This window comes from Anser anser, assembly GCF_964211835.1.
Source record: "Anser anser genome assembly, chromosome: 2".
Classification (NCBI taxonomy): domain Eukaryota; kingdom Metazoa; phylum Chordata; class Aves; order Anseriformes; family Anatidae; genus Anser; species Anser anser.
The window spans coordinates 11,580,602-11,607,889 of record NC_139721.1 but is presented as its reverse complement, the minus strand read 5'-3'; the positions used below and the strand labels follow the sequence as shown (position 1 = coordinate 11,607,889).

General features: G+C 40.1%; 1 protein-coding gene across 2 annotated transcripts in view; it reads left to right on the top strand.

Annotated features, from left to right (window-relative positions):
• The window catches only part of NSMCE2 (NSE2 (MMS21) homolog, SMC5-SMC6 complex SUMO ligase), a gene marked incomplete at its 5' end in the record, with an annotated part of 129,997 nt that overhangs the window by 52,516 nt on the left and 50,193 nt on the right, over positions 1–27,288 (top strand). For both annotated transcript variants that reach the window (XM_083826429.1, XM_083826430.1), the window contains one exon: positions 7,809–7,962. In XM_083826429.1, coding sequence (XP_083682555.1) covers positions 7,809–7,962 — 154 coding nt within the window. The remainder of the gene's footprint in view (positions 1–7,808; positions 7,963–27,288) is intronic.

Genomic DNA, 27,288 nt, shown 5'->3' with positions numbered 1-27,288 from the left:
CACTCACACACATACACACAATACTAATATCCATGTTAATGTGTTTTCTAAATATATGAATTAATCAGCAACCTGGTAAACTGGTTCAACAGCCTGATGCATTTGCTGAATCAACCTTGCTAAAAGTGATGCACCATCTGCCTCCCACTTTCTAACATTCTGTGAAAACTAAGCAACATTTTGATGAAAGTAGTTATTTTTGCCATTAAAGGCCTTAATCTGTGCTCAGGCAAAATTGCTTAGGACAAGATGCGGTGTACCTCTCCTGGACCATGCGTGTAAACTATGTTTGTGGCAGAACTTTACATAGAGAAGAAAAGGTTAGTAGCTACACTGTCTTGAACCATAATTCTTAGATGTTTCCATAAGTATTTCCTAAATACTGTGATTTGTTTTGTATATTTATACATTGTATATTGAAAAGCTAAAGAGAAACGAGATGAGGACAGACTTCTATTTGATTAAAATCGTTAAGGAAATTCAGTCCAACCCTTGAGGCAAACCACAGGCAGTTGAGCTTTTAGGAATGCTCAAGGGATTAAGGTGCTAAATATCCATTAACTTTCTTCACTTTGGTATTTTGGGAAAACCTCACCTGTAATGATTGCGCTTATTGCTGTCTTTATGAGCTAGTTTTACACTATTGGTAGCAAGTAGTTTCAATACTGGTATTTAAATGTGATCCCCTTTCATTACTTTTTTTTACCCCTTTTTACTTTGCAAAGTAAGGCTCAAGGGGTCTTGGAGAGAAACACAAGGATGTTCACAATCTTGTCTACCATAGTGGGTAACGGGAAAATAGAGCATTTTTTTCTGTTAAAACATGTGAGGAGTACCACGTTTTACCTGAGGTGAAACTTGCAATGGCTGAGAACCCCAAGAAATCCTGATCGGGCTGTAAACTTCGCATTTGCGCCCTGGCAATTTTGTTTCTTCACCTGGTGCTCACTTAGTTAATCCCACTCTGTATATATGGTTCCTTTCCAAACAGGAGAAAGAAAGCAAACAGAGGGGGCCAAAGTCCCTTCTTAGCCTCAGCAAGATGACTCCAACGTGCGGTGAGTTGTGAGGAGTTCGCTTGGAAATATCCCAGTGAGCACGGGAGCAGCGTACGGCCTCTGTGCCTGCTTTCTTTATAAAGGTTAAACATCTCCAGCTGCGTTTGTAGTAGGGAAAATAAACCGTGGATGGGCCTAACCGTATCATTACGGGGGTTATACCTCAGCTGCAGCCGCCATATTGACGAGCTGCTCTCCAAGCTCGGCAACCCTACCTCACCTTCAGACTGTTAACTCTGGCAGACTTTTGGGATCTTCGAAACGTGCTGACAGTCATTTTCTGTTGTGCTGGCACGGTTTAATAGGCCCTATGTGTCATAAGTATGGGTCAGCCCTCATAAATATGCCTCTCTTGGCGTTTCACAATTGTCTGCGAAGGTGTTGCTCAACCGGAGTCCCAGCCCTGCAGCCACGGTGCGTAGAGGTGTTGGATCTCCTGGATCAGATGTGGGCCCCGAGGCAACCCTGGCTGCAGCAGAGCCGTGTTCAAACTAGTGCCGACCCTGCTGCTGAAAGATGATATCCTTTCTGACTGCCCTTCTTGCAGATGTTTCCAAGAGCTGTGTTTTATTTGCGCATCAACAAATGATCTGATATTTGCTAAGGGTTTGAATCCAGCCATTGAAGAATAATAAATGACTGTTTAGGTTAAGCTGAAATTTTGCAGCCTGATTCAGTTACAGCGGTGACTCACTTAGAGTTGGTTCTCACATGATTCACAAAGAGTATGGGTGACTCAACCCACAAATTTACTTAGCTCCCATGTTATTTTCCCTCTCAGTGAAAAAAAAATTGGATGTAATAAATAATCACAGCAAACTTTGACTTACCCTGAGGTAAAATAAATGTGTGTGTTGAAAGGCTGCATATTTGTAATAATAAATTATTTACTGAGGTAAGGATGAAATAATAGGACATAGGAATCATTAAACAAGAAAGATATGTGCCATGCATTTTGGTTGATTCTGCTGCATAGCAGATCTAAATAAAGGAAGAAGAGTTATTTTTATCTGATGGAGGAGTTCAGCAAGGCTATTCTGACAATGTCCATATTTACTGCTACAGCTAGCCAGTTCTTGGCATTTGTTTTCTGAAATAAGTAGGTTTAGGTACCTCTGTGTCTGGGTCAGACAAACGATGCCAATTCAGAAAGCGTGAGATACCTGAGTTCTGAAAACTGGGTCTTTGTAGGGTGTCCTTGGCTGGTCATGCAAAGTCCTGAAGTGCCTAAAGTTGCCTGAAAAAATGTTGACCAAGTTCCAGTACAATATCAAATTCACAGAGGTAAGCCATTCTGTCCCAACAGGAACCATGAGACACCAAGTTTTTCTTCAAAAGGCACAACTGCTATCAATGTTGCATAAGCATATCCACAGACACATGGCTGTAGTGTAAATACAGTCTAAATTACTACGAGTTTTGAGCTTAGAGCTAGCCAGAGGCTGTCAGCATATCCTTTTTTGGGTTGTCCCAAAAGGATATAAATATCTAGGTAGCTACATACCTCTGAGCTTCTCAGCACTGAGTGAGTAATCACTCTCCCTTTCATAAATGAAACAACAAAGAATCTGGAAAATGAAGAAATTATGCTGTGTCAGCTGACTTGGTCATTAAAAAGGTCATTAGCAACCAGGATTATTTCTTTGCCTCACAAATACCAAGTGTCAATAATATCCATAAATTAAACTTTACAAGTCCATATTTTTAAGGCATTAAATTATAGGGAACAAATAACGTGTGGCTTGAAAGATTAAGGAGATAATTCTGAATTCTTTGGAAAGAACAGTTCTTTTGCAGATTGTGTCACTGGCCAGGAAATGTCAGCATGGTTCAGGTGTGGTAAGAAATTTCAGCAAAACAAAAAGGATGGCAATGGCAAATTCCTCGAAACCAAGGAACATAAACAATGACCCTGAGAGAGGGTACATAGGAACTGTGTCAGGATTTAAAACATGCAGCTAAAGGACTTCTGTGCTAGAGAGAGAAGAAGGAAAAAGCTAGAAATTAACTTTGGAGTGTCACATGCTGAACGAATGCAACACAAAGTCCAGTGAAGCATTTTTGTGGTACAAAGAATGCCATCCTTTTATCACAAAGTTTTCCAAGCAGGCACAGGCTGTTTTAGGGTTCTTTGACAAGAGTGAACCAAATGCACGTATTAATTTGAACTTCCCCTCAACTAAAGAAGGTAAAGGATGGTTTTGTTCTCAAAGTAGTGGACTGGGATTTATTTATTCTTGGTTTTGCTGCAGTCTCCTTGTGCAAGCTTAGGCCAAGATATTCATCTCTTCATGCCACCGTCTCACTCTCTGTAAAATGCAGTTGATTGTACATATAGCACAATGGATGTTTGAGGCTAAATTATTTAATGTTTGCCAAGTGCTTTGAGTTGTAATACTGGGAAGGACAAATTACTAAACACTCTGCTGCATTCAGAGTTATGCTCAGTAGTGCCTTGTTAGACACTGATGCTTGCTGTATATAGTTTAGTACTGCAAGCTGGTCCAACCTAACTGGTTCTGGGATTGGTCCGGAAGAGAATAGCTTATTTCTTTTTCATTATGCTAATCAATGAAATAAAAGTTCCCCCAACTGGCACTTAGAATACCAGAGCTTGCAGGTTTCTTAGGCTTATGCAAGTTAGCTTTGCAAAAAGCTTAATTTTGGGGGGCACAGTCTGTTTATGCATGTACCATACAGATCGTACCAGTGAAAGAACCTACAAAAGCAAGGCTTATTCTTATGGATATGTACTGATAGAAGTCAAAGACCTGACGTGAACTGGCTTACTTCATAAGCATTGCCCATCAAACACAGAAACCTCTTTCCATATATCAGCTGTGAGCGTGCCATGAACAAATGTATCTTTTGATAGGTAAACCACAGCTGCGTTTCTCTAAACATTACTTTTTGGTGTGTGTTTCTAAATTTGTTTTCCTATCAGCGCTGCTAGTAGATCACGTACGGTGTATCATTAATAATCATAACATATAATATGGCTGTTCTCCTTATTGCTGAGCTTCCATGTAAATACCCGTGTGGTTCTTTGCTGCTATGGGACTGTCACAGCAGATGCTTTTGCTTTTTCTATTGCTGTAAACAAGCTGTTGTGACTGATACTTCTTTTCACCATATGTCCCAAACACTCCCAGTTCATAGTTATATGTCATTTCCAGGATGCTTTGTAGGGTGTGTATGCCTCCGCCCCATTTCAAAATCAATGTTACTCTCAATGGATTGACTAATGACTGCAAGGTGTTGCTTAGCATGCTGGTTTTGGCTGACAGTGCTACTAAATGAACAGTCGTTTGCTTAACATGTCTTTCATGGTTCCCATGTGAAGTAATTTTTACCGACAAATTGAACATGCTGGTGGCTTCAGGTTTGGTGGTGAGCATTTATCTGACTGCCTCCTGAGATCAAAAAGAAGTATGACCCCAACTTGTTACCTTGAATATTGATAATTTTGCCCCGTCCCTTAGCTCTGTCCTATGTTTATATTGTCCTCCTTCATGTTGTATTGCTGATCTCATCACTACATCCATCATGAATCTGTAGAGTAGGAGTGGGTGGTGAGTACTAAAGAAAACTGTGATGTACCTGCAAGTGTGTTGTGCTGATGCAGTACGTAAGATGTTGCAATGCTGTCCGACTGTGAGGGAACTAGGACGGATGTCAAGTTTTCTTTCTTTTCTTGTCATATGTGTTGTTGAGTTAGACCATTCTTAACCCTATTCAAGGAATAGGATGTGCAGCACCAAAGAGAAATTGCTTATGCACAGCAGATGTATTTACTTGTTATTATAGTGGGTGGACATGCCGTATTATTCACCTATGACATGTTGACCTTCCAGAAGGTCTACCTGGCATTTTAGTAATAGCGTATGTGACAATACAGTATTGAGTGTGGTCAGGGATGGTGTCCCTGTTAATCATTTTAATGAAAGCAATCATCTGGAGGTGAACAGAAACTGAATTTAATCTTGTAAACACGTGAAATAAGTTAAACTACAGGAAGGAGCATTCTTTGACCATCTCTCTCATCTGACACTACAGATTTCTACGTTAAGTGGTTGTCTGAGCCTGCATCATGTATGCTACGTTGCTGGAATATCCTCACAGCTTCATGCATTGCTGTTGGGAAAATAGCTGGTGTGAAAGACTTTTTTTTCCTTGATAACTGGTGGAATTGTTCATGTTGCCATTAGAAAATAACGTATAGCTTGTACTTGGTTAGGTATCTGGCAACAAGTGAGTGTAGGTAAAGAGCTAAGGGGGTTCTTGGGGTTAGTGTGGATGTCTACACGCAGCTTCTTGTAGCTCCACGGTGGCTGGGCCAAAGCTTATTTGTATGGATATAATGCAGCTTCTCAAACATCTGTCCTTTTTCTAACATAACGGTTTAAGTTCTGCTTCTTGCTCTTGTTCTGCTCACGTGTAAAGTCCTTTAATTCTGGAAGTTGGAGCCGAGGGAGAGGTGTTGGAGCTAATAGTGGCTGTGCCCTTCTCTGCACCTGCCACTCAGATGGGATTACTGGAGACACTAAATCGGTGAATTTCTGCATTCACATCTTTCGTGAGTCAAGGAATGGATAAAAAGAGCCTGATGGAACTATATCGATGTGTAACATTAGTCCCTGTGGAGAGGCAAAGATTATTGACATTATCTTTGTGGCAAACGGATGTCTGTAATGAATGTCCAAGTCATTTCTTTCACTCTTCGTGTGAATATCAGCAACTTGAAGCACTCGGGGTTTTTTTAGGCTGCACAACTGGATCTTGGGTATGTTATCTGGCTGTAGTGCTCAGTCTTGATGAGGGCACGTCTTAGGGACTGGGTATTAGTTGGGCTGTGCTTGTGAGTGTGGTCCTGAGTTTAGACATAATGTTAAGGAGGGAATGTCTGTAAAAAACAGCCCGACGGAGTTGTCCCAGAAAGGAGTATGTCTGCACTATGTATTGTCCAAATCAAATCATGATTTTATAATGTGTTGGATTTAAAATATATTTTGGTGTAGTAACTACTTTCCTGTGCTTGCATACACAGCCAAATCTCTCCAGGTCAAACGGAGAGGCCAAATTTCTCCCAGTACAGAACAGTGTTGGTTTTCATTGTGATGGGGTCTCTTTCACAGCAGTTTACGGCGATGCTGAGACAGATAAATCTTTTGAGTGCATATGATTGCTCCCACTGCCCCAGGCACAGGATGTCTGTTTTTCTTTGCTCCCTTTGCCAAATTCCCGAGGATGAGGGCTGTAAGCGACTGCCTGGTGTTATGCAGCGGTCTGAGCAACCTGCTGTCGGTCTTTAGCAGAGCTTAGTGTGCTCCCCTGGTACAATGTCTGTCCCATTCACAGCTGGATGTTGTAGCAGGTGATCTTTCATCTCCAGGTGCCTTTGAAAACTGCGTGCTATCACCTGGCTGTGCATGGGTTTTTTTCTTATTTTTCTTCTTGCCGTAACTTGCACCTGCCTAAAGAAAATGTGCCAAACTGGCTTTGCTCTTGGAAGAAACGATAGTTCTATGGAACAGTTGTTATACAAACATTTACTGGTTCTGTGGCTTCTGAAATAAAATATATTCTGTAGGCTTTCCAACTTCTCTGTGAATCCAAGAACCCATAACTGATTTCCTGAAGTGGACCATTTTTTCCTCAGGAGGCTCTTTGCTGTCCGTCTGCTGAGGGGCAGAATTTAACGTGTGCAGCTGGGGAGGAACAGCTCAGCAGAAATGGCGCTTACCTCCTTCTCTCTTGTTTCGCCCTATGCCTGATGGGCTAGAGTAGAAATAATCTTTGTCTGGTTCAGAAACCGTTTAGGATTAAGGATTTGACAGATGCTGCCTTCTGTCAGGGTTTGTACTGATGCAGGTCATCAGTGCATGGCACCGTCCCTAGCCCACCGCTGGTAGCAGCTAGCTCTTAGGAAGTCCCGTCAAAGGCACAGTGCCCTAAAATTTAATGTTGGCTTGAGAAATGGAAGGGAACATTCTAATTATAGTTTTTTTGGGGGGGTTCCCAAAGTCCTTTTTGCATCCTTGGAATAGCTTCGTATTGCCTGTGTGGTGACCTCCATATTATTTCCAGTCGTTTATTCTTCACATCATTCCAGAGGCAATACTGCAAGCAGGGGCTTTTAGGGAAATGGTGTTCTTGCCTGCCTGTATGGCACAATGCTTGTTGTTTACACGACACAAATAAATTGAGGTGTTTTCCTTGTATGTTAGCTATCTGCACGGCGTATACTGGTGTTATTACGCCAATCACGCATATAGATTATAAGATTCTGAAAAGCTGATTGAAAAATGGTGAGGGGAAGGTTTTTTTTTTGTTTTTGTTTTAAACACACTTTAAAATGTTATTTCTATTTTTCAGTCATCTTTACTCTTTGGAACAGAGTCATATGCTTTGGTTCCATTCACATTCAGTTATGATGGTTGTTGTTGACCTTTACCACTCAAGGAAGTAAATTTGACCACAGACATTCAGTTTTCCTTATTGTTAGTGTAAGATATAACATATATACAGCAATTACATGGATTAAATGACAATGGAAGTTAATCTCTACATTTTATAGTTACTTCTCTTGAAATAAATAATTACCAGGAGTTTATGGTTTCAGAGGAGAACACCTAACTGGAGTCAAAAAAAAGTAGGATTATGCTCAAGAATTTTTGCTGGACATCTATTGCTTTGTATTGCAATATGTTTCATAATGAATAACAGCATTCTCTTTTTTGTTCCTTACAGCTAAAACAAGAGAAACCAGAAAATATACCAGATTTAAAATACTTAGTGAAAGAAAAATTCACTGCACTGGAGAGCAAGAACAGTGACTCAGATTTGGAAAAGAATGAAAAATACATGTATTTTAAGGATCAACTTAAAGAGATGAGAAAACAATGTAAGTTGTTTTTTTTTTATGATTCTTTGAACATTAAATGATAATGTGGACTAAATATTCTAAATGATAACGTGTACTAAATATTCTAAAATACGGAACTGCCAAACTCAGTTTGTACTCAAACTGCTCAGTTTATGGCTCAAACTGAGGTCTATTTCAAAACATATTTAAACTGATATTTGTGGAGCAAAAAGCCAGTGTAGTTACCTAGGTAGTTTTATTTAGACTCTCTCAGTTCCTGTCTTGCTTGGATACAAGTACCGTGGAAATCTTGCTTCACATCTCTTTTTGTAAGGTGGGCTTTTTCATCTGAAGACAGGGTTTTTTCTTTAATTGATAGGATCTTCTAAAAGGATTAGGTAAGCTGTTTTCATTTGTCACTTAAACAAATTGCTCCTGTTTCACAACTTCGGATGTGTTGCAACTCTAAGAAGACCTTTGCTTTAATCGTAGAACTATATTGTTGGAAAATGCTTACTCTGTGTGTTCTCAGGTTTACAGCTTCTATGCACGCACCATCTAATGCTGCAACATATCAAGATCTGTTTTTCTTGTTTTGTGTGGATTTATCAAGTGTTAAAATTTTAAGTTACTTGTGCCTGAATTGCAAGAAAAGTTGGAGAGTTAACAGCTTTAGTATTTATGCAACAAAACAAAGTAGTGTACTTTTATTGCCCTGCACAAATAGCAGCTATTAAAAATCACTCCGATTACTGTTGCTGGGAAAGAAAGTTCATGGGCTCTAACACTATTTGTGCTGTTCTTCCCCAATCACGATTATGTTTGAAATCATATTATTCTGCTTGCTATCCCTTGACCCCTGTACCTATTCCCTCCTAGCCCACATTTTGATTTCAACATAAACTGGTATCTCAGGAACTTCAGGAGTCACAGATTAATGATTTATACCATTGGAAACTGGTATTCTGGATTCTCTCCTGTAGCTCTCCGGAGTTTTGTTTTTTTGGAGGCCAATCCAAAACCCGCTGAAACTAGCGGAAAGAATTTTCCTGCTGACTTCACTGGACTTTGGATTACTTCCCCATAGAGATTTATGAAGTGTGAGGACATGCTTGACAAGGTGAATTTTAGATCCGATATCTCAAGACTCGCTAGGACTAGAGCTTGAGGGCTTAGTACGTTTGTTTCCCATCTTTATGGTTTTTAACATTTTGGATTTGAGTATTAGCACTGATCTCTGAGTTTAATAGAGCTCTTGGCACCACTCTAAAAATGAACATAGCAAGTTGCAGACCACAAAAAAGTGTAATTTTCGCTCCCTACATAACCATAAAATTATTACTGCCCCACCATTATGTTGTAATTCGTAATTTCCAGGTGTTTGTAACTGAGAAGATAAAATCTTGATAACTGACTTTGGATTTACTTTCCACCCTGTAATTGCCTGAGGAGGGGGTGTATGCCCTAGTAATATATTTAGTTCAAGCTAAGTGACTGAGTTCTAACTGGCAGGCCTGTTGAAAAATCCCCAAATTAAATAATCCCCAAATTAAAAATCCCCCAAATAAATATGTATTCTTAAAAAAAAAAAAAAAGATACAAGGAATACAAGGACATCATTATCTTACTACTGCCTGAAATCCAGATCTGTCTTAGTAGCAACTTGGACTTTTGTTTTGGTTGGGCACAGGGGTCAGACTGTGGCTGACAAGATAGAAGATATTGGATGAACTGATGTGATCAGCATGCAGACTATTTGTCAGCCGAGTCAGCTTAGGTTTAGTAGGATTCACAATGGTTTTGATAATGTAAATCCATCGTGTTTGTTCCTTTTTCAGCATTTAATGAAATTCTAAAGGTTGAATGGAAAATCGTTGGTTAACTTTCACAGTCTCGGATGTGATATAATGTTCTTGTATTCAAAATAACGATCTTGTGTTCAAATAAGCGATCTCGTTCAGCATCCCCTGTTTTGAAATGGTAAGCTAAATACCACCTCAGGCCTGCAGATAGAAGTGAGACGAAAATTCAGAGGTAAATTTCTCAAAGCAAGAATTCTGCTGCTTTAGACATGCATCAGTGTGGCCTCTTCTGCCTCAGTAATCTGTTGATGCACCCTAAAGTCACTTTGGTACTTCATTTTCCTCTCCAAAATGCTCTTTTACCGGGAAGGCTACCGGAAATTCTTGAGTAATAATGTGTGACTGAAGATCGGTGAAGTCTGTTTATATTCACATACATAAATTTGCTTCCATGTGGTGTAGTGACCTGGAACCAGTAAGGCTGCCCAATTTCTCTGTTTTATGTAGTAATGTGATCTTGCCATTACCCTCATCCTCTCTCCCTCCTTTTATGAGTTTTCCCTACTCATGTGTAGCCTTTAATTAGGCTGTAAACTCTAAACATGGAATTGAGTATTCACAAGCTTAAACATTACAGATACATTCTTGTAGGGTCGGGACCTCTGATCCTAACATCTCTGTGAGAGGCTGAGCTGACTCGTGAACTCCAACTAGTACAAAAAACATTTTCTCATTGTTGGGCTCTACGTAATAAAGCGGTGTGTGGAGATATGTAGTAGAGCACTGTCAATATTATGTAAAATGCCACGTATACCAAGCAGAAGGCAGTGTTACTGTACATAAAGTGGGCTCAGAGTGTTGTATGTGTATTCTCTAGCTTCTCCTTTATGAGCTGTGCCTTCATAAGCATGGGTCCTTCAATACATATCCATAATACAGTGTGTCTGCAAATTCTGGGACAGACTTTAAAACTGCTTTTGGGGGGTTATGTATATCAACAGCTTCATTAACAGCTACCCGTTTAATGTCTTCTTTTCAACTATTAGTGTTGCCAGGTTTGGGCACAACTTTGTGCATAACCCCTGGCCTGTTTAAAGCAGCGCGGAGACATATACAGTGTGGTCCAATTTTTAGCTCTTTCCTGGGATTTGGTTTTATTGCCAACTCAGATGAAATATCAGAACTGCAACCAAGTTTTCTCAGAGGAGCTGTCATGGTATTCTCCTTTGTCCCAGCCTTTTCCACCTCAGAGGGGCAGAAGGGGGAGATGCAAAAGTCATTTGCCTTCCATGATGAGTTACCATTAATCTTTGCATATCTTTTATGCAGGGTTTAACATTTGTATTCTGGAATAGCTGAACAAGGACACGTTACGTACTCATGTTATCTTGTTACTTGGGAATCAACTAGGATTTGAAGGAGAAAAACATTCTCAACACAAGGATTTTAGGTACAGTGCAGAGCATGGAACAGTTAAATATAACCTTGCTTTAACAGAAAATGAAGAGAGCTAGTATATTTTCCATCTTGTTCTTGAGATTCTTGATGTTTACTGCCACAGTAAATGCGAGGGAAAGGGAGCTGCATGGTTCTTACCTGCCACCTGAGAGGTGACATGCGCTGCGGTGGGCAGCTCTGATGCTCAGGGAGGAGAAAGACACCCTGTCACCTTCACGTTGTCCTCTTCTCCAGGCAGTTCTGCAGGGAGGAGACCTTAGCTTTGAACTTTAAGCAGCAGCAGATGATACCATGCCTTAGAGCAGTTTCTGTTCTGCTCATCTTTCAGACAGTTTGCAGGCATTTTCCCTCAATCTCTGAGCTACTTTAGCTGGAATTTGTGCAGAATGATGCAAAATCCCCACCTCTGATGGTATGTGTCAAAACACTGTCAGACAGGTTTTATGTGAACAGCAAGTGATTTTTGTGAAGTCTGTTTCCAGAACTGTCTTACATTCCTAAATGCCCACTTCTTATTTTTAATAGAAAATAGTTTCATTCTTCTACTTACGGCCGATTAGATTGTAACCAATAAAATAGAAGTGTTGATTTATTATATTTTTTTAACATTTCTTTTACCCTGGAATGACTACATTATCTTTTCCAAATAATTGAGCTCTTGCAGCATATTCAGTAAATTTGATAGTACTAGAGAATTCAAAATGATTGTATGTGTGGTTTCTACGGAAATTTTTTTGTGACGTTAACCCTACATGACTGATGCTCTCCTTACACGTAAGGGTCCCAGATCTGCGAAGTGCTTAGTGATCTACTTTTGATTAAGTGAAAAGCTTAAGCAAATTGCTTAAACTAAATTGCATGAGTAGGTCCTTTGAAATGGGTGAAATTGCTGGCATGTTTCACTTCCGTGTTGGATTGTAACCACAGAACAGAACCTTGCAGGACTGAGCCCACAGGAGTTAAGTCATGATTACTGTAGGAACTGTAACTTTGCATTTTGTATCTACTGTAAATTTAAAATCCCCCCTTCTGTTTAATGTTGTATTACCGAGTCTTTTCATTTCATGCCAGTGTATATATATCAAAGGCATCTTCTGGCACAGACTATGAGAATTTTGCCTTCACGAAATGAAAGTAAATGCAGTCTTTAATCTCTATGTATCAGCTTAAGTTTCTGATACCCTGTGAAAAGAACTAATCAGAAGGTATAATCTTTACTCCTGTGACCCTAGCTACCACTGTTGTATTTGCTGAAGGTTATTCAGTTTCACATTCAGTGCACAAAGTGGGACAGGTTTCATAGCCCTTTTATAGTAGCTGATAACTTGCACTTTGGAATCCTTGATAACCACGTTCTGTGCGAATGCCCAACAGATGCACACTTAAGCAGTAGTCACTTTGTAGAAAGTGTTAAGATTTGAGTGAATGACAGTATCGCTGGCTATGCCAAACGGTTTAAGGAGTGCATTTGGAAAGTGTAAGAATGATTTTATTTATTTATTTTTAATAGGGAACAAATCATTAACAGATGCAGTATTCATTTTGGCAACTATTTTGTCATAGAAAACCAGTCATTGTAATGTAGTCTGGAAGGTAGCAACAATGGGGTTGTAGAGCTCTTCTGTGCCCTCTCCACTGAAGAAACAAAATCTCAGAGATTTTGAAAGGAAAACGTATGTATCAGATTTAACATTTTGCTGGGACAGGCTGATAGTTGTTACCAATCAGCAAATATATTCAACGGAGCAAACTATAATATTTGATGTTCAAGTAGACACCATTATGCACTGTTCATACATATATTTTAAAACCATGAATTGGCTGAAAGAAAGTGATGTAAGCAGTGTTACTTTAGATGCAGTTTGGGATAGAAGAAGACAATAGTGTGGAAGGAATTCTCTTTAAATTCCTAAAACAGTCTATCTAGAGATTTCAGGAAAGACTGAATTCTTTGATTTGCTTTTATTAGGATAGAAAAACAAGCTGCAACATGACACTGTATAGCATAATCCTTGACAATTTTAATCCAATTAATCCTCTCAACATCGTATTGAGGTAGACAAGTTAATTTTATTCCTCACCATGTAACAGACATGCAACTTGAGTAAATAGTTACCTGTGTAAATAAATAAGTAAATAGAAACTTGAGAAAATGTTACTTGGGCAAAGTCACATCTTCATCTATGTGCTTAGCTTTTCATCTTTATACTTGCACGTGCTGGCAGAAGATCAGCTAAAAAATAAGGTTAATTTATTCTTCTTTGTATTGTAAATAAAAATACTCATTTAAGATCCCTTTGCCAACTAATTACGGTAAAACAACAGCAGCACAAAAGTTGAAAATTCTAACTGAAAGTGGGATTGGTGTTATGACAGTTCAGTGGTGTGTGTGGGATATGCACTTTTCATTTATGTAAAGTTCCTTATAGGCAGCCCTGTAACTAGAAAAGAAATGAAAGCTGATCTAAGACTTAGGAAGGTAGCTTGCAGTTTAGGATACTTGAGTTTAGTTCTTTGCTTTGTTACAGTCTTTTTGTATTAGCTCAGGTCATTCGGGTTCAGAGCAGCAAAGATTTCACTGGGAGTTAGGTCTAAAATCTCTGTGGGTCGGAACGTTACACCTGTGTCTGCAACTTGGCTAAGTATTTATTGTGTTTGTGGACGGTGCAGGGCAGGGTAATGAGTGTGGACTGGCTCGTATCCATGCTGCTCAGGGCTGCTGCCCTGCGGAGCAAAGTAGCCACGTCCACTCTGCGCTGCAAAGCATTCAGTTGGCCTGCTTCTCATGTGGCTCTGCTGCGGCACTAAATCATCGTCATTATTTTTTCAGATTTTCAGTTCAAAGAGCTGGAAGCAGTAACATAACCGTGCTTTAGCCTGCCAGAGTAATGTTTTCATGGCACGGTGCTGAGGAAGCAAATTGCAGACCCTGAAGAGTGACATGAAGATGTTTAGAGGCATTTCTGTGAATGAGACCTGACTTTAGGGTAGGGCTAGAGGGCTGCCCTGAGCAGAGAGAGAAAAACTTGGCATGGTTTTGTCCTTTTGGGACTGTCCTGTCTGGATCTTTTCTGGGAGGAACTAGTTGGCTTGTTCAGAAGTGAGATAGCACATTTGTAGTTGCGAAGGATTAGGAGATCAGGGCCTGGGAATGAAATGCAATGAGTTAGAGTGATGATAATTACGTCTGACATATAAGCCCTCCGGTTCACAGTTATTGGAAAGAGAAACAAGCTAAAGAAACAAGAAGCTCGAATGCTACAACAGTGGCAGTTACAGAGCACCTAAGATGAATATCCAAATTGCAAAATTACTGTCAAAGCTAGTATCTGTGCCAGTTTGTATGGAAGGAGCAATTCTAGAGTAAATGATGCCGTCAGAGTTCCTCTCATGCAATCTGGGGCAATTTTTCCAGGTCAAAAATTAACACGTTGATAGGATAGCAGGCAGAAGCTTCCATTAGCAATAATTCTGAGTGGATTCATGGAGAATATCAGTTGCCAATGGATCTGGTGCAGGTTTCTTTGATGAAAAGATTGCCTTTGCAGTGTGATTTATCAAAGTACTTTCTGCAGACGTTTATTGCTTTGGCATCGACAGGTCTGAAGTGGAATTTGTAGTTAAAATGAAAGAGGAATCAACCTACCTCCTCAAATAGTCCTGCTCCGGAGTGTAGGAAACATGGGTTTTGGTCTCAGCAATTTAAAATCAGATCTGAACTGACTCTGGGTCTACTAGGTGATTGACTGGTAGGCTCTGGAATCAGATTCTCCCTTTCTGTGTTCAGTGTGTATTTAACTATACATAGAAATGGAAACAACTGCAGAAGGAAATACAGTGTCAAGACATGGATCCTTTAGCCCTATGGTAAATGCACTCAGCTGAAAGGTATCTAAATCAGAAGGAGCATCAGATGAAGGTCTGTCTCGTTATAAATAGCTGCCCTCCCAATCAGTGAATATTTAAGGACGAACTCTTTTTATCTCTTTCTATGTCTCTCACCTGATCTATACACGTATTTTTTAAAGATCTACATTTCATTCCATTGCACAAGTCTTTGCAAGGTATAGTTCTTGCTTTCCTACCAGCCCAGCTTTCAGGGCTTTCAAATCAGCACTGAGTATATAAAGTCTAGGAAGGAAATGGAGTGTTGCATAGAAATATTTATTATTATTATTATACACTTAGGGATAATTCTTTGTTTGGGTAATTTACTGTTACTGTCATGGGATAATTCTCTTTTAAGCGAGCACATTGATGGCTACTAGCGTGGCATTTTTACTGTTTGTAAGAACATAGGTCAGGAAGGGAGTTTCTGGATGCTAATTCTGTTCCTTTGATGTTGCAGTCAATCACACCATCTAACAAAATGCCATACATTAACTTTTTCCCCTCTACTTACATTGGAAAAGTGATGAAGAGCCTTAGAACCTTGTTCAGATGGTGAGAAATATCCAGGGAAAGTAAATATTTGGTGAAATTTGTGCTCATTTGTTCTTGAGCTAGCACTGCACCCTAGCTTATATAGATCTTCTCCCTCACTGGTGTGTAGTTTAATTCAGTCAGTTCCTGTATTTCTTGGCTGTATGGTAATCCTTTTGTTGCAACTCTGAAACTTAAAAAAGCTTATGTCTTGTGACCATAAATGAAATAATCAGAAATGTTTTATACATTTCAGATGAGTAAGAAGCATAGAAATAGATGTCAAAGTTTGCCCACAGAATTCAGAAAACTCCAACAGATGCATTATACCCTATGGAAAATCTGTTTTCTGGTAATAAAACATGAGCAATTTCACTTCTTTCATGGTGTAGCAATACATGCTATTCTTCTTGTAAAAATCTGAGCAGTGAAAATGCAAGGATTGTGTCTGCCATCTTAATATAATTTTTCTTGCATTATGTTTTTTGTATGTCATTCAGACAAATTTCCAAGGTAGAGAACAGAGGAATTCCATTCTTGTGCCATGAGCTTACAGCTTAAACTTCAAGCGTGATTACAGCAAATAAAGTGAAGAACTGCCCAAGGAGAAGGAGGCAATGAAAGAGGACGGGGAGAGAGCATACTTGGTCTTACGATTTTTCAGCTGAGACGTTCTCTTTTGGAGGTTAGGATATTGAGGAAGAAGTAGAAAAATAAAGCTCAGTAGAGATTTAAACTTTGTTTTATTTACTCATTTATTCTGCTTATTAAGTATTTGTCTTACTCCTGGAGAGATAGTAGTTTCTTTTACCCTTCCTATGTGTTCATTTTAGTAATTTACATGTGTGACTTTGTGCCACCAGTATGCAGAGAGATCAAAAGAAATTCTAGTATAAGTAGAATTCACCCAAGTAAAACATTTGGATTGAGTGCCAGCACAAAAAGCATTTGACAAAGTACAGGGAAGTAGATCTGAGATAATGCTGACTAAATAGTAATCCATCAGTGCATATCACACTGCATGGTAACTTCAGAGTACTCTAGTTCAGAGAAAGGAAAACATTTGGTGCTTTTATGGTTCCTGAAACTATTTGCCATGTATCTCTTTGGTGTGCCCTTCAGAAGAGCTGCAGGTTGAGCTAGATCTTTGTTTGCTAAGCATCAGTGCAGCTTCTGAAGTCAACGGAATTTCCCTGATTTATACCTGAAACATACAGTAACATGCAAAGTAATAATATGCAGGACGATGAATAAACATCCTCTATTTTTTTAATCAGTGGTTCATGTGTATTGGCTGCTTCCCGTAGTTTTTGATAATCTTATTTCCCTCTTGAAAGCCTTAGGCACCAATAACCTTGCAGAAAAGCATAATTTCTTTCCATCTTAAATTTTACACCGTGAAATTTACTGGAGATCTTCTTCACACTGCCCTGAGCTTGTTAAATAAATTGACCTGAGGAGAGCTAGAGAAATGCTGAAGGATTGCAAAACCCATCTTTAAGGTTTGTGGACCTCGGGCTGGATGCCAGAGCCCGGAGTTAAGTGCCTTGGCTCCCACAAGGAGGGTTAGGGTACGTCTGTGTGAACAACTTTGTTCAGCGAGGGATCTATTCTGTCAGCAGAATGCGCTGTACATCTCTATGTCAATCACAGGATTGCGTAAGATCGCTAAAAGCACGCCAAGTATAAAGTAACACAAAAGGAGAGAATTAAGAGCTTTGACTGTAAGACTGAGCACACGTTTTATGTAGAGGGAGGGGAAGCGGACCATGGCTCTAATCTGTGGTTTGGGGAATTGCAGGCGCTCAAACAATTACTGATGTCTGGGAGCTGAAGTGGTAATTGTGTATATGGTCTCGTAGGGGTAACCTGCGATACACAGCCTTTTAGTCACCATTAGCTTGAAGTCAAACATCTTTGGTAGCATTTACACTTACTCTAAAACGGGCTAGGAGCGTTCAGACGTTGTCACAACAGAGGGAGGAGTGGTTTAAGCTGTCACCTTTCCGCTGTTACCAGCTCTCATCTGAGACACACCGCCCGACTTGACAAGCGTGGATGGGTTTATCACGTCTTAGCATCTCGAGTATGGATGCAGGTTTGTTGTGTTACCGGACCTGCCGTGAGTGATTGCGGGATTAAAGGCAAAGTTACTTAACAGGTGTGCCGGCAGCCACCAAAAATACCTCACGAGGGAGAGAAGTCACCCAACAACTGCAAGTGGAGCAAGGGTGGGAGTGCTTGTTTGGTAGGAGAGCGTCATGTCTACAGCACGTGCCCAGCGATGCAAATAAATCCACACGTAAGAAAAGTCACTCATGGGGTGTTAAATGCGAAGATGGCACTTTTGGCTCCTCTGGAGCCTCCAAATGCCCCTTCCCAGATTACTGGTGGTGAGGCAAGGATACCAGGAAAACATCGCTGTAGGCTTCCCCGGCCTTGTGCCTTCTGTATTGCTGTTGTTCATCACCAGACTACGATGGCTGGATGGGATGGGCCCTAAGTCTGACATCATGGACTTGCTCATATGCTTGTAAGCAACCCCTTGGCTTTAGGCTAGTCTGCAGAGGGCACTCTTCAGCCCTTCGGCTGAAGCAAGGTTTGCACAGTGTGCATCAGGAGTGTGAGGGGGCAGGCAAGACCACAAGCAAGAGGTGCGTGACTGTGCGCTCCACAAAGAACAAGGAGGTGGGTTCTTTCTTCCATTGCCACCTTCTCTTTTGCCACTTGGGTGGAGCTGCACCTCATTTCAAGAGCCAAAAAGGTCACAGGACAAAGCCCTACTCCTCCTTACTCGGGCTGGGGCAGCTCTGGGCAAGGCAGAGCTTCAGATCCCCGGAGAACCTGGGAGGGACTTACCAGATTTAGATGCCTTCGGGGTTAGGAAGCCACTGAACAGGATTTTTCATCATTTTGGACTTCATTGTCTGTAGTTTGCTTCAGTTCTTTGGATTTGGCCCAGACTTAAGTATTTTCTCTCGCTCCCTGTCTGAAAGTTTATGGGTCAGTTCAAGACTTGATGAAATCAAAAGAAGCCTTTCCAGGAAGGCTTTCCAGGTTCATAAGGATCTATCTATAAACTTCCAGTATAAACTAAGTAGCTAGTTTACAATCAGATAGGAACACAAGAAAAATAAAACCCTGCGTATCGTAGCACGGAAGACTGTGCAGAAAAGCAGAAGAGAGAGTTCTTTGAGGGGAAAAATGTAAAAGCTGCCTGATTGCTTTATCAGCCTCTGCAGTAAAAATAGTAATTACTGCAATTTAAGACTAATGAATAAATCACTGTATTAAAATGTGAACAAAAAAGTTTAACAAGTAATCATATGTAATCATTTGGCAGCTCTGTTATTAGTGTGGGCAAAGAAAGGTATTCACCTAACCTTTGCTGTAGCATCCATTGTGTTCCCCCCCCCCCCACAAGAAGGATAAAATGCTCCACGTTCTCTGGCACAGTTTTCTTATGGCATGTCAGATGTCTACATGGTCTACATGTCTTCACCTAAGAAAACACCACTGTGAAGACAGCTCCACTGAAATTGTGTGGCTTTTGTCACATCTGTGACACAGCTATGTCACGGACAGATATTTTCCAGCTCCGTCGTGTGCTCTTTACCACTTCCCTCATTTTACCCAACTGCTCCCCAGCCTGAATCAGCATCCTTCCTGGTTTTTCTGCAGCTGCTTTCCCTTTTCGCATGACGCCACGAAGGCTCCCGACCTTCCTCCCTGCAGCGCTCCTCTTCACCTTGCCTCCCTGCCTGCTCCTCCTCGAAGTGTCACAGGACACGTTGCCCGTGATTGATGTGCTTAGTTTCACTGGTGAGGCCTTCATCAGTCTTGTTTTGTCCCGAAAAAAAAAAATATCTGCGACGTAATCGCCTTGAAACTGCTTCATTTGCATTTGCTTTTGACTGCACAGCTGCCGATACGCCGGTGTGCTCCCAGGTCGGCTGTGTGCACAGCACAAGCGGTAATTTGGAGGAAAGTGGTGGTTATTGACCACTAACAGTACCGCTGGTGCTGTGCTAGCCATTGCTTTACATTTTTGTTCGAGTTGGAAAAACTAGTAGCCGAGTGAGTCATGAAACCCGCTGTAGCAAAATTCGGTTGTAAATGAAAGAGGAACATTTCCATATTCTTCATTTGGCTTAATTCCTGTGCCTAATGGCTGTGTATATACCATAAACATTGTGAAGGAGCAACCATGGAAACACTTGTTTTCTTGCATTGCTAAATTTACTCTGGGTTGAATATTAACACAGCGCCTGGCATTACTTTAAAAGCAAAAATAGCTAAAGCGTGACTCACTGTGAGTCATTTACTGCTAGTCCTGCTATACTGCCTAGAGCTTGACATTGAACAAGTTGGCAGCCTGCGTTGCTACATTTTTTTTCTAGGAACTTTGAACACATTTCATTCTTGTGAATTCTCTTGTGCAACAATATTAAACACAGCAATGTGTTTATTTTGCTTCCAAAGTCGAATGAATCAGAAAATGGTGAAACAAAGAGTATTTTTCTTGGAGATTCTGGAAGAGCTGGATTCTGAGAATTATTTTTTAGCTGCAATAACAAAGTGATTGCATGGATGTTAAAAGTTAATTACACTTTATCCAGATTATGTAACATATATTTTAAACATTTAAACATTTTATTATTATTATTATTTACATTTTCAGCAGAGGCATGCGTGGAATCGGAGTACGGAGCCTGTAGTTGAGAACATTTTCTCTTTGGCTGGCAAAGGATTTTGGATGGGAAGTCAGTCAGCTCTAAGGGGCAGACAAAACGAGGCAACTGTGTTCCTATTGGCCTCGGTATTTAAAAGGCACACCCTAAATATGGTGCTTGGTATCTGACAGCGAGTAGCTTGCTGGCCGTCTGTGGGAATGCCTCTGAAAGATCACCTGATTTCGGTCAGATGGGAAGGGGTAATGAGAGAGGGCTGAAACCAAAAGCAGCGTGCTGAGGCAACCATGTGATGATAGCCTGAAATACACTGGCAGGGCCAAATATCACTCATCAGTATGCTAAAATTCGGTTTCCAACTAAATGTCATTTCTAACTAAAAGTCACTTCTGAGAACAAAAGATAACAAAACCTTAACGTGCTTGAATATTTTCCATACTCCTTTTTTACATTTTAAAATTATCACCATGGCTTGTGGAGAGCGAAAAATTCATTGAAGGGAAATCTTACGCTATCAGCATGCAACCATCTGCCTGTGTTTAAAGGATTTACCAGAAAACAAATTAAAATACCAATATAGTAAGTTCAAAACATCTGGGCACAGTTAAAACGTTTGTTATCTATCTCTTCCTTGAACTACAGATGATGAGAATAGAGACTGGATGGTGTGTTCATCCGTATGTTTAATAATACATAGTGTTGCAGGATCTTTATAAGCTAAAGAGTTTTCTCTATCTAATCTGTTAGAACACCAACTTCAAAAATTCGATTGCAGTGGTTTCTCTATAAAAAGTCTCATTTTGATGACTGAAGAGAGAAGCAAGAATGATTTATTAAGCTTAACGGTGGCATCCTATGCATTGTCCTGATGTGCACTGTTCTGTAGTATTTTAACACAGATTTATGAATAAAGGTACACGCATAACTGCACTGAAGAGAAATCTTCTCTTCAAGACTTGAAATTGTTCAGTAAATTTAACTAAAATAAGGCTAAAGTCATTTTTCTATAGGTTTTCCTAACAATCATACCAAAAAATGATACCGTGTAATTTTCCTAGATTAAAAAAAATGACTGTGTTATAGCAAACAGTGTAAAGTGGGACATGGTTCTGATGTTTTTCTGTGTTACCTCTTTGACAGTGACCCCCAAATCACTGTTATTAAAATGGTTTCAGTAGTTACTCATGATAGATGCTCTTTAGCAATCTCTTCAAAGCCACTGAATAGGCTGTACCTCAGCCACACCTCCAGACATGTTATGCAGAATATAGACATGAGAATTTATGTTAAGAGTAAGACTGTGCCTTTTAAAAGACAGCTCTGTGTAGGAGGTTTTTCTGCTCTGAGGATCATCAGAAAGATTGGAGCTGCCTAAGGCATGATATCTCTTGGGCATCTCCATACACGCCGTGTAAGTGATGTTTCTATTAAGCTGTAGCAAATTATTCCCCTCACCGTGCGTGTGCTTCCGTGTACACATTCACACTTATCAACACGGAGAGGATGGGCAGGGCAGTGACGTGGAGTCTTTCTCTAGGACATACCAGAAGGTGATGCGCTGAGCTGGAGGTTAAGCTCACAGGGGCAAGGTAGTCTACCGCTGAACGTGAACTTTATTACCAAGTGCTATCTGTTTTCCATAAATGCCTAAGAAGCACAATGTTGAATTGAAACTGGCATCCTGTTACATCTACATCCTAAAACGACAGATGAAAACTCTCAGTTCTCAAATCGCTTTCTGTTCCAGTTATGAATCCAAGCTGATTTTCTTTAATATTTTCAAGTGATAGAACAAGCAGAACACATTTTATAAAGCTGTAAATCATGTGCACAGTGCTGGAAGACTTCACATCCACTCAACCACTACAGGCAGCAGGGATGTCCATCTTGTTGCATTCTTCTCTTGGGTGTTCCAAGCGTGTTTGAAGTATAATATAGGAACCAATATGACTCTAAGATGTCAATGGAAAAGTGACTAACAAAGCAGTAACAAATTGTATTCTATGGATATATTAAGTTTCAGCATTGCCTTCAGCTGCAGAATGAAGGCTTTTTTTCCCACCCTTCAGATTCATCTTATCAGGTACATCTAACCTGGAGAACTCTTACTCATATATAATGGGTAGGGTGCTTAGGATAAAATTCCTTATTGCCCATAAGCTTTGAATAATATTCTTATTACTAAGCAAATTTGACATAAAATGTAGTGCTTGCATAGCATAAGCTACAGATGGCCAGAAAAAAAAATGTTCTTTGTCTTTTGCCCTGGTTTTTGTGACTGTGCCTTTGTAGAACCAACTTTACTGACTAAGGTTGTCCTTTGAGCCTTTAATCTAGAATGTAGTCCTTCTTACTGCAGTTTGTCAGAGGTTGATTCACAAGCATAGTCATACAAGATCCAGAAGCATCGTTTCACTGACTTAGTCACTATCACCTTTTGAGAAAAAGAGGCTGTGTGGTTAAATTGCGCATTTCTAAGCAGCTGCCAAATTCTTCGCTTTTTCAAAAGCCATTAGTCTAGCAGATTTCACTGCTTCTTTTTTTTTTTTCCTCGCTTCTTAAAACCTATGGCAAGACTTTTGTACTAATAGTGGCAGGTATTAGTGGACAAATTTCCCTGAGATCAACTAGAGAATAGAGACAGTTCACAGGTACTTGCAATTGAAAAGATCTTCCAGTCATGAAATTCCACACTCTTGGAAAAGTCAAGTCACCAAGGAAGATGGGAAAGAGAGGAGAAATGCAATTCTCTATGCAGGTTAGAGACTCCTACTTAAATGCATACCTAGCTTGTGTAATTCAGATCTAGCTAGCTAGCTGTGCCACTTGAGAAATTCAAGATCCTGAGAGTTAAGTTCTTGTATAGAGTGCACATTACAAAGTTCCTAAATCCCCATTTAGGAACCTAAGGAACCATTTAGGAGCCATGTTTTTGATTTCTGTATAAACTTGCAGTATCACTTCAGTTCCTTGGTTGAGAAGCTTGGTTAACATCTTTATTATGTTGCCCTCTGTATATCAGGGAAAGCCTGCAGCTCAGGGTGAGCATCTCCAGACATGTGCAGACATATTGAGTTCCTCTGCCTGCGTTGTCTCTACATCTAGCCAGCTCAGTGCCATGCAAATGTGGCTGCACAAATTCTGAATCAGCAGCAGTCTCCATCTGCTCACCCAGGGGAATGGGTGAAGGAGCTGTGTTTACACCTACAACCATATGAGGTACGTATGTCCTCAGATTCTACAGAATTCCAGGGAACGAAGAGCATAATTAGAACAATGTGCTCATACTTCTGGGCATACAGATGTCTCTGCATGTGGGTTAATTTGCTTTTACTGATTGCTCCTCCTGAGCAGAGGTCAAGCCCCTGCTTGAGACATCGGCATCATTAGTATGACACTGGATATCTAACACAGCATCATTCCTGTATTTTTTAAGCAGGTAGTAATATGTGGCAGGAACAGAGAAGCTTTTAAGAAGTTGTGAACCTACTGACATACCTTCTCTTTAAAGAGGAACTAAAGAAAAAAGAACATTCTGTATGTAGGATGTATGAAGATTGTACCAAGATTACTTGAGTTGTTTAAAGAAAAAGGTCAAGATGTTTGTAGTTCAGGTATTGTCTTAGACCTTAGTAAAATACTACAAAATGTGAATCAGTTGATGAATATCTGTGATAAGCAGGTAAACAAAAGATTTATTTCCCAATGGCTTTTTCATATGATGGTGACAAACTCCATTGCACAACAATGGTCACATTCCAAAGTTGCAACCAGGTTCTGGAGGGCTTAATTTCACAACTGCTTACTGTGTCCTATTGCATTACAGTGACCTTTCAATAAAGAAGGGAGATTGCTGTTTGTTTTTTGTTTTTTAACTTAAAAAACGAATGAGGATATAGTGCACTACCCTACTTCTACATAGCAAATCTGTCCTTGGTATTTTAAACTATGTCCTCTAGTTCTGAAGGTTTTTGTGTTTTCTACCTTTTCATTAATCTTATGATGAGCAGATATACTTAAGGTTTGCATTTACACTGGCAATAAAGTCAACTGTAAACAAAAAAAAAAGTAATTTATGATATTGAGAGGCAGACCTTAAAAGTTTGTTTCTCTGCTATCAAATCTATACCATCCTTCTGACATCAATACAATGAAATAATATATTGTTTAGTGCTTTTGTTTTTCTATTTTTTCTAAGGTGAACTCACGAAGCTCTGATTCCTAAAATCATTTGATTGAAAAAATAATCACAACTCAAAATTAAATAGTATTAATATGATATGAGAAGGAATATAAAAAGTAATCCAAATATTATTTAATTCTTGGCCTTTACAAATTATTTTGTGCTCGTAACATTCACTACACAGTGATTTATTTTGAGGGTTGAATTTTAATAGCATGAAGCACCCTGCTACAAGTACACTCGTACTTCATAATGTGAAACAGTTATGTAGTCATCAGAATGAGTGAAAAATCACTGGGAAGCTGATAAATGAAGATGGTATCCAACAACCAGAGAGAGCACGCTGGAAAGGCTAGGTCTGCAATGAAGAATGATTTACTATTGGTCTTAGCCAGGACAGTTAGAGGGAAGCCCGACAGACACTAGCCATAACCAAAAAAGACCGGCTAGATAATTTCTTAAAACAGTTGGGTCTTAGATCATCTGTGGCTCAAAAGATGGTGAACATTATTACATTTAGATGTGAACAGGTATTGCAAATGGTGTACAGATTGTGAAGTTTTGAGTAAATTTGTTCAAGACAGCTGAATAGTAACCAGTGCATCCATTCTCAGCTGCAGACGTAGGTCTGGCTCTGGGAGATGCTCTCAGCGAAGGAAGCGTGAGGCTGCTAGCACTGACCCCGAGCTGTCAGTCGTGTGGGCTGATCTGATCGGGTGCAGGCAGATCTGAGCGCGCAACAACCGCAGCTCACCAGCAGATCCCATAACCTCTGCTGTGTGTAATCATAGTTTGGATGCTTTCAGCCTGAGCTGCAGCTGTGCTGGCAGCTGGCAGCCGTGACACCTGGACTGCTTTGCCTTCAAACAAATCTTACAGCACAGGCAGAGGTCAAGCATTTCGCCCCAAAACCAGTGAGAATTAAGCTGAATGTATAGCAGCATGCTGTATTGTCAGCATCAACAGAGGTCTTCAGCAGAGTCTGGAGCTGTAATGAAATTCCTAGCTGAGAGGAAAGGGCTCTTCCAGACAGAAAGTCTCCCCCATTTCCACCCAAGAAGGAAGCTTTCCGTGGTGCCAGCGAGTCTGAAGGCAGTGTGAGCAATTAGCAAGAAAGAGCTTGAAAATACCGAAGCAAGAAGCCGGGCTGCTCAGGAGTGGAGACGCTTGGGATTTTTCAGCCTGATTAGCTCTGCTGACAGAGAGATGATGTACGCTAATTACAGCTCCTTAACCTCCTTAGAAGCGGTTGCATAAAAGCACACAACATCTCCGCGTCGAAACGTAAGGCGCTGCAGCACTCCCCGTCTGCACTGGTATGCTCAGACCGTCCGTACAACCCGTGGACCGGCCTGGATGATGCACGGGAAGGTGTGTCCGCGAGCCAGCCTGCCAGCGGTTGCGGGCAGGGGAACGGGAAAGTTTCTCATTAAGACGTGTGGCTGAGGAATATAAGCCCTGATAATATCTCTTTGGGTCAGTGAACCTCTGAGCACGGATCACCAACGCTGCAGTGCACAGTCAGTGGTCTGTAGTGCAGGTCCCGTCCAGGTGTCGAGGGTAGACAAGTGTTTTTCATGCAAAATACCATTTTCGTTTTACTGCGTGATATTTTCCATTCTGATTTGTTTTATATGCTGTCTTCCTTGTAACGAGAAGAAATAATGACATTCGATTTATAATAGGCACCGTAATGAATTCCGATCGCTCAGCATTGTTTCGAGGGGGAAGGAGAGATCAACACGATATTTAAATTAACTCTTTTTAAATAAAAAAGTCTCGTCATAGATAATGGCTGTCACTTTTTTTTTTCCAGGAATTATAATAATAGGATGTTTTCGAACTATTTCTCAACACGTTTTTTCAGGTAGCTCATGAAACAGATTGTTTAAGGCTTAAAATAGAAAGGCAGTCTTCAGGAGGAAAATTGTTATTCTCTATAAAATAAACAACTAAAGACTTGAAAAAAAGATCAAATAATGCATTCTGTTCTGCTTATTTTCTAGACAGTTCTCTTTAAATTGACGTTAACACTGTCACCGACTTGTACCATCAAAATGCATTTCCCTTATAGAAATTAATTCATAAACAATAATTAATGAGGGATGTTTCATATATGTAGCACAACAATTTAATCTGGAAAACCTTGCATACTGCTTGGACTTAGTTGTATGAGACATTACAGGAAAATGTGCCACAGCAAGCACTTCACACCATCATAAAATATGCCTCGATTTTAGGCAGGTCATCGGTACCGCGGCAAATGCCATTCCTATTGTATAGGAAACTTCTTCCAGAAGTTTCATACATGTTTGGTTTACTGTTTGGTTTCAACATTATTTATGTGAAAATGAGTATTTAAGTGAAACCAGATGTCTGTAAACATGGCAAAGATATGTTAGTGCAGGGTTGTTTGTTTTTTTAATTGAGAAATTGCATCTTCTGATGGTTAGATGTTGGGTGAGGGGAGTTTCTCTTCCCCAGGTCCTGGTGTAACCATTGCCATTGAGTCTTTGGACTTCTCAGCTTCCCTTCAAGAGCTGAGCTGGAAGCTATGCGATTGCTCTCTCTCCAAAACCTAGCAAAAGTACAGTTTTTTTTGGTGTAGGAGTAAGTATACAAATATTTCCAGATGGGATATATGAATTTTTATGCTCAGAATTAAGTATGTGAAGCAAAGGAAGTAACAAAGCATTTGGCGTGCTGTTAGAAACACACGTATTATGTTTGAACATACTATCAACTAACTCAATGTTTGTCCAGAAACATTTACGAATGCAAAATGTGTGGTCTAAGGCTCTACCCAGGG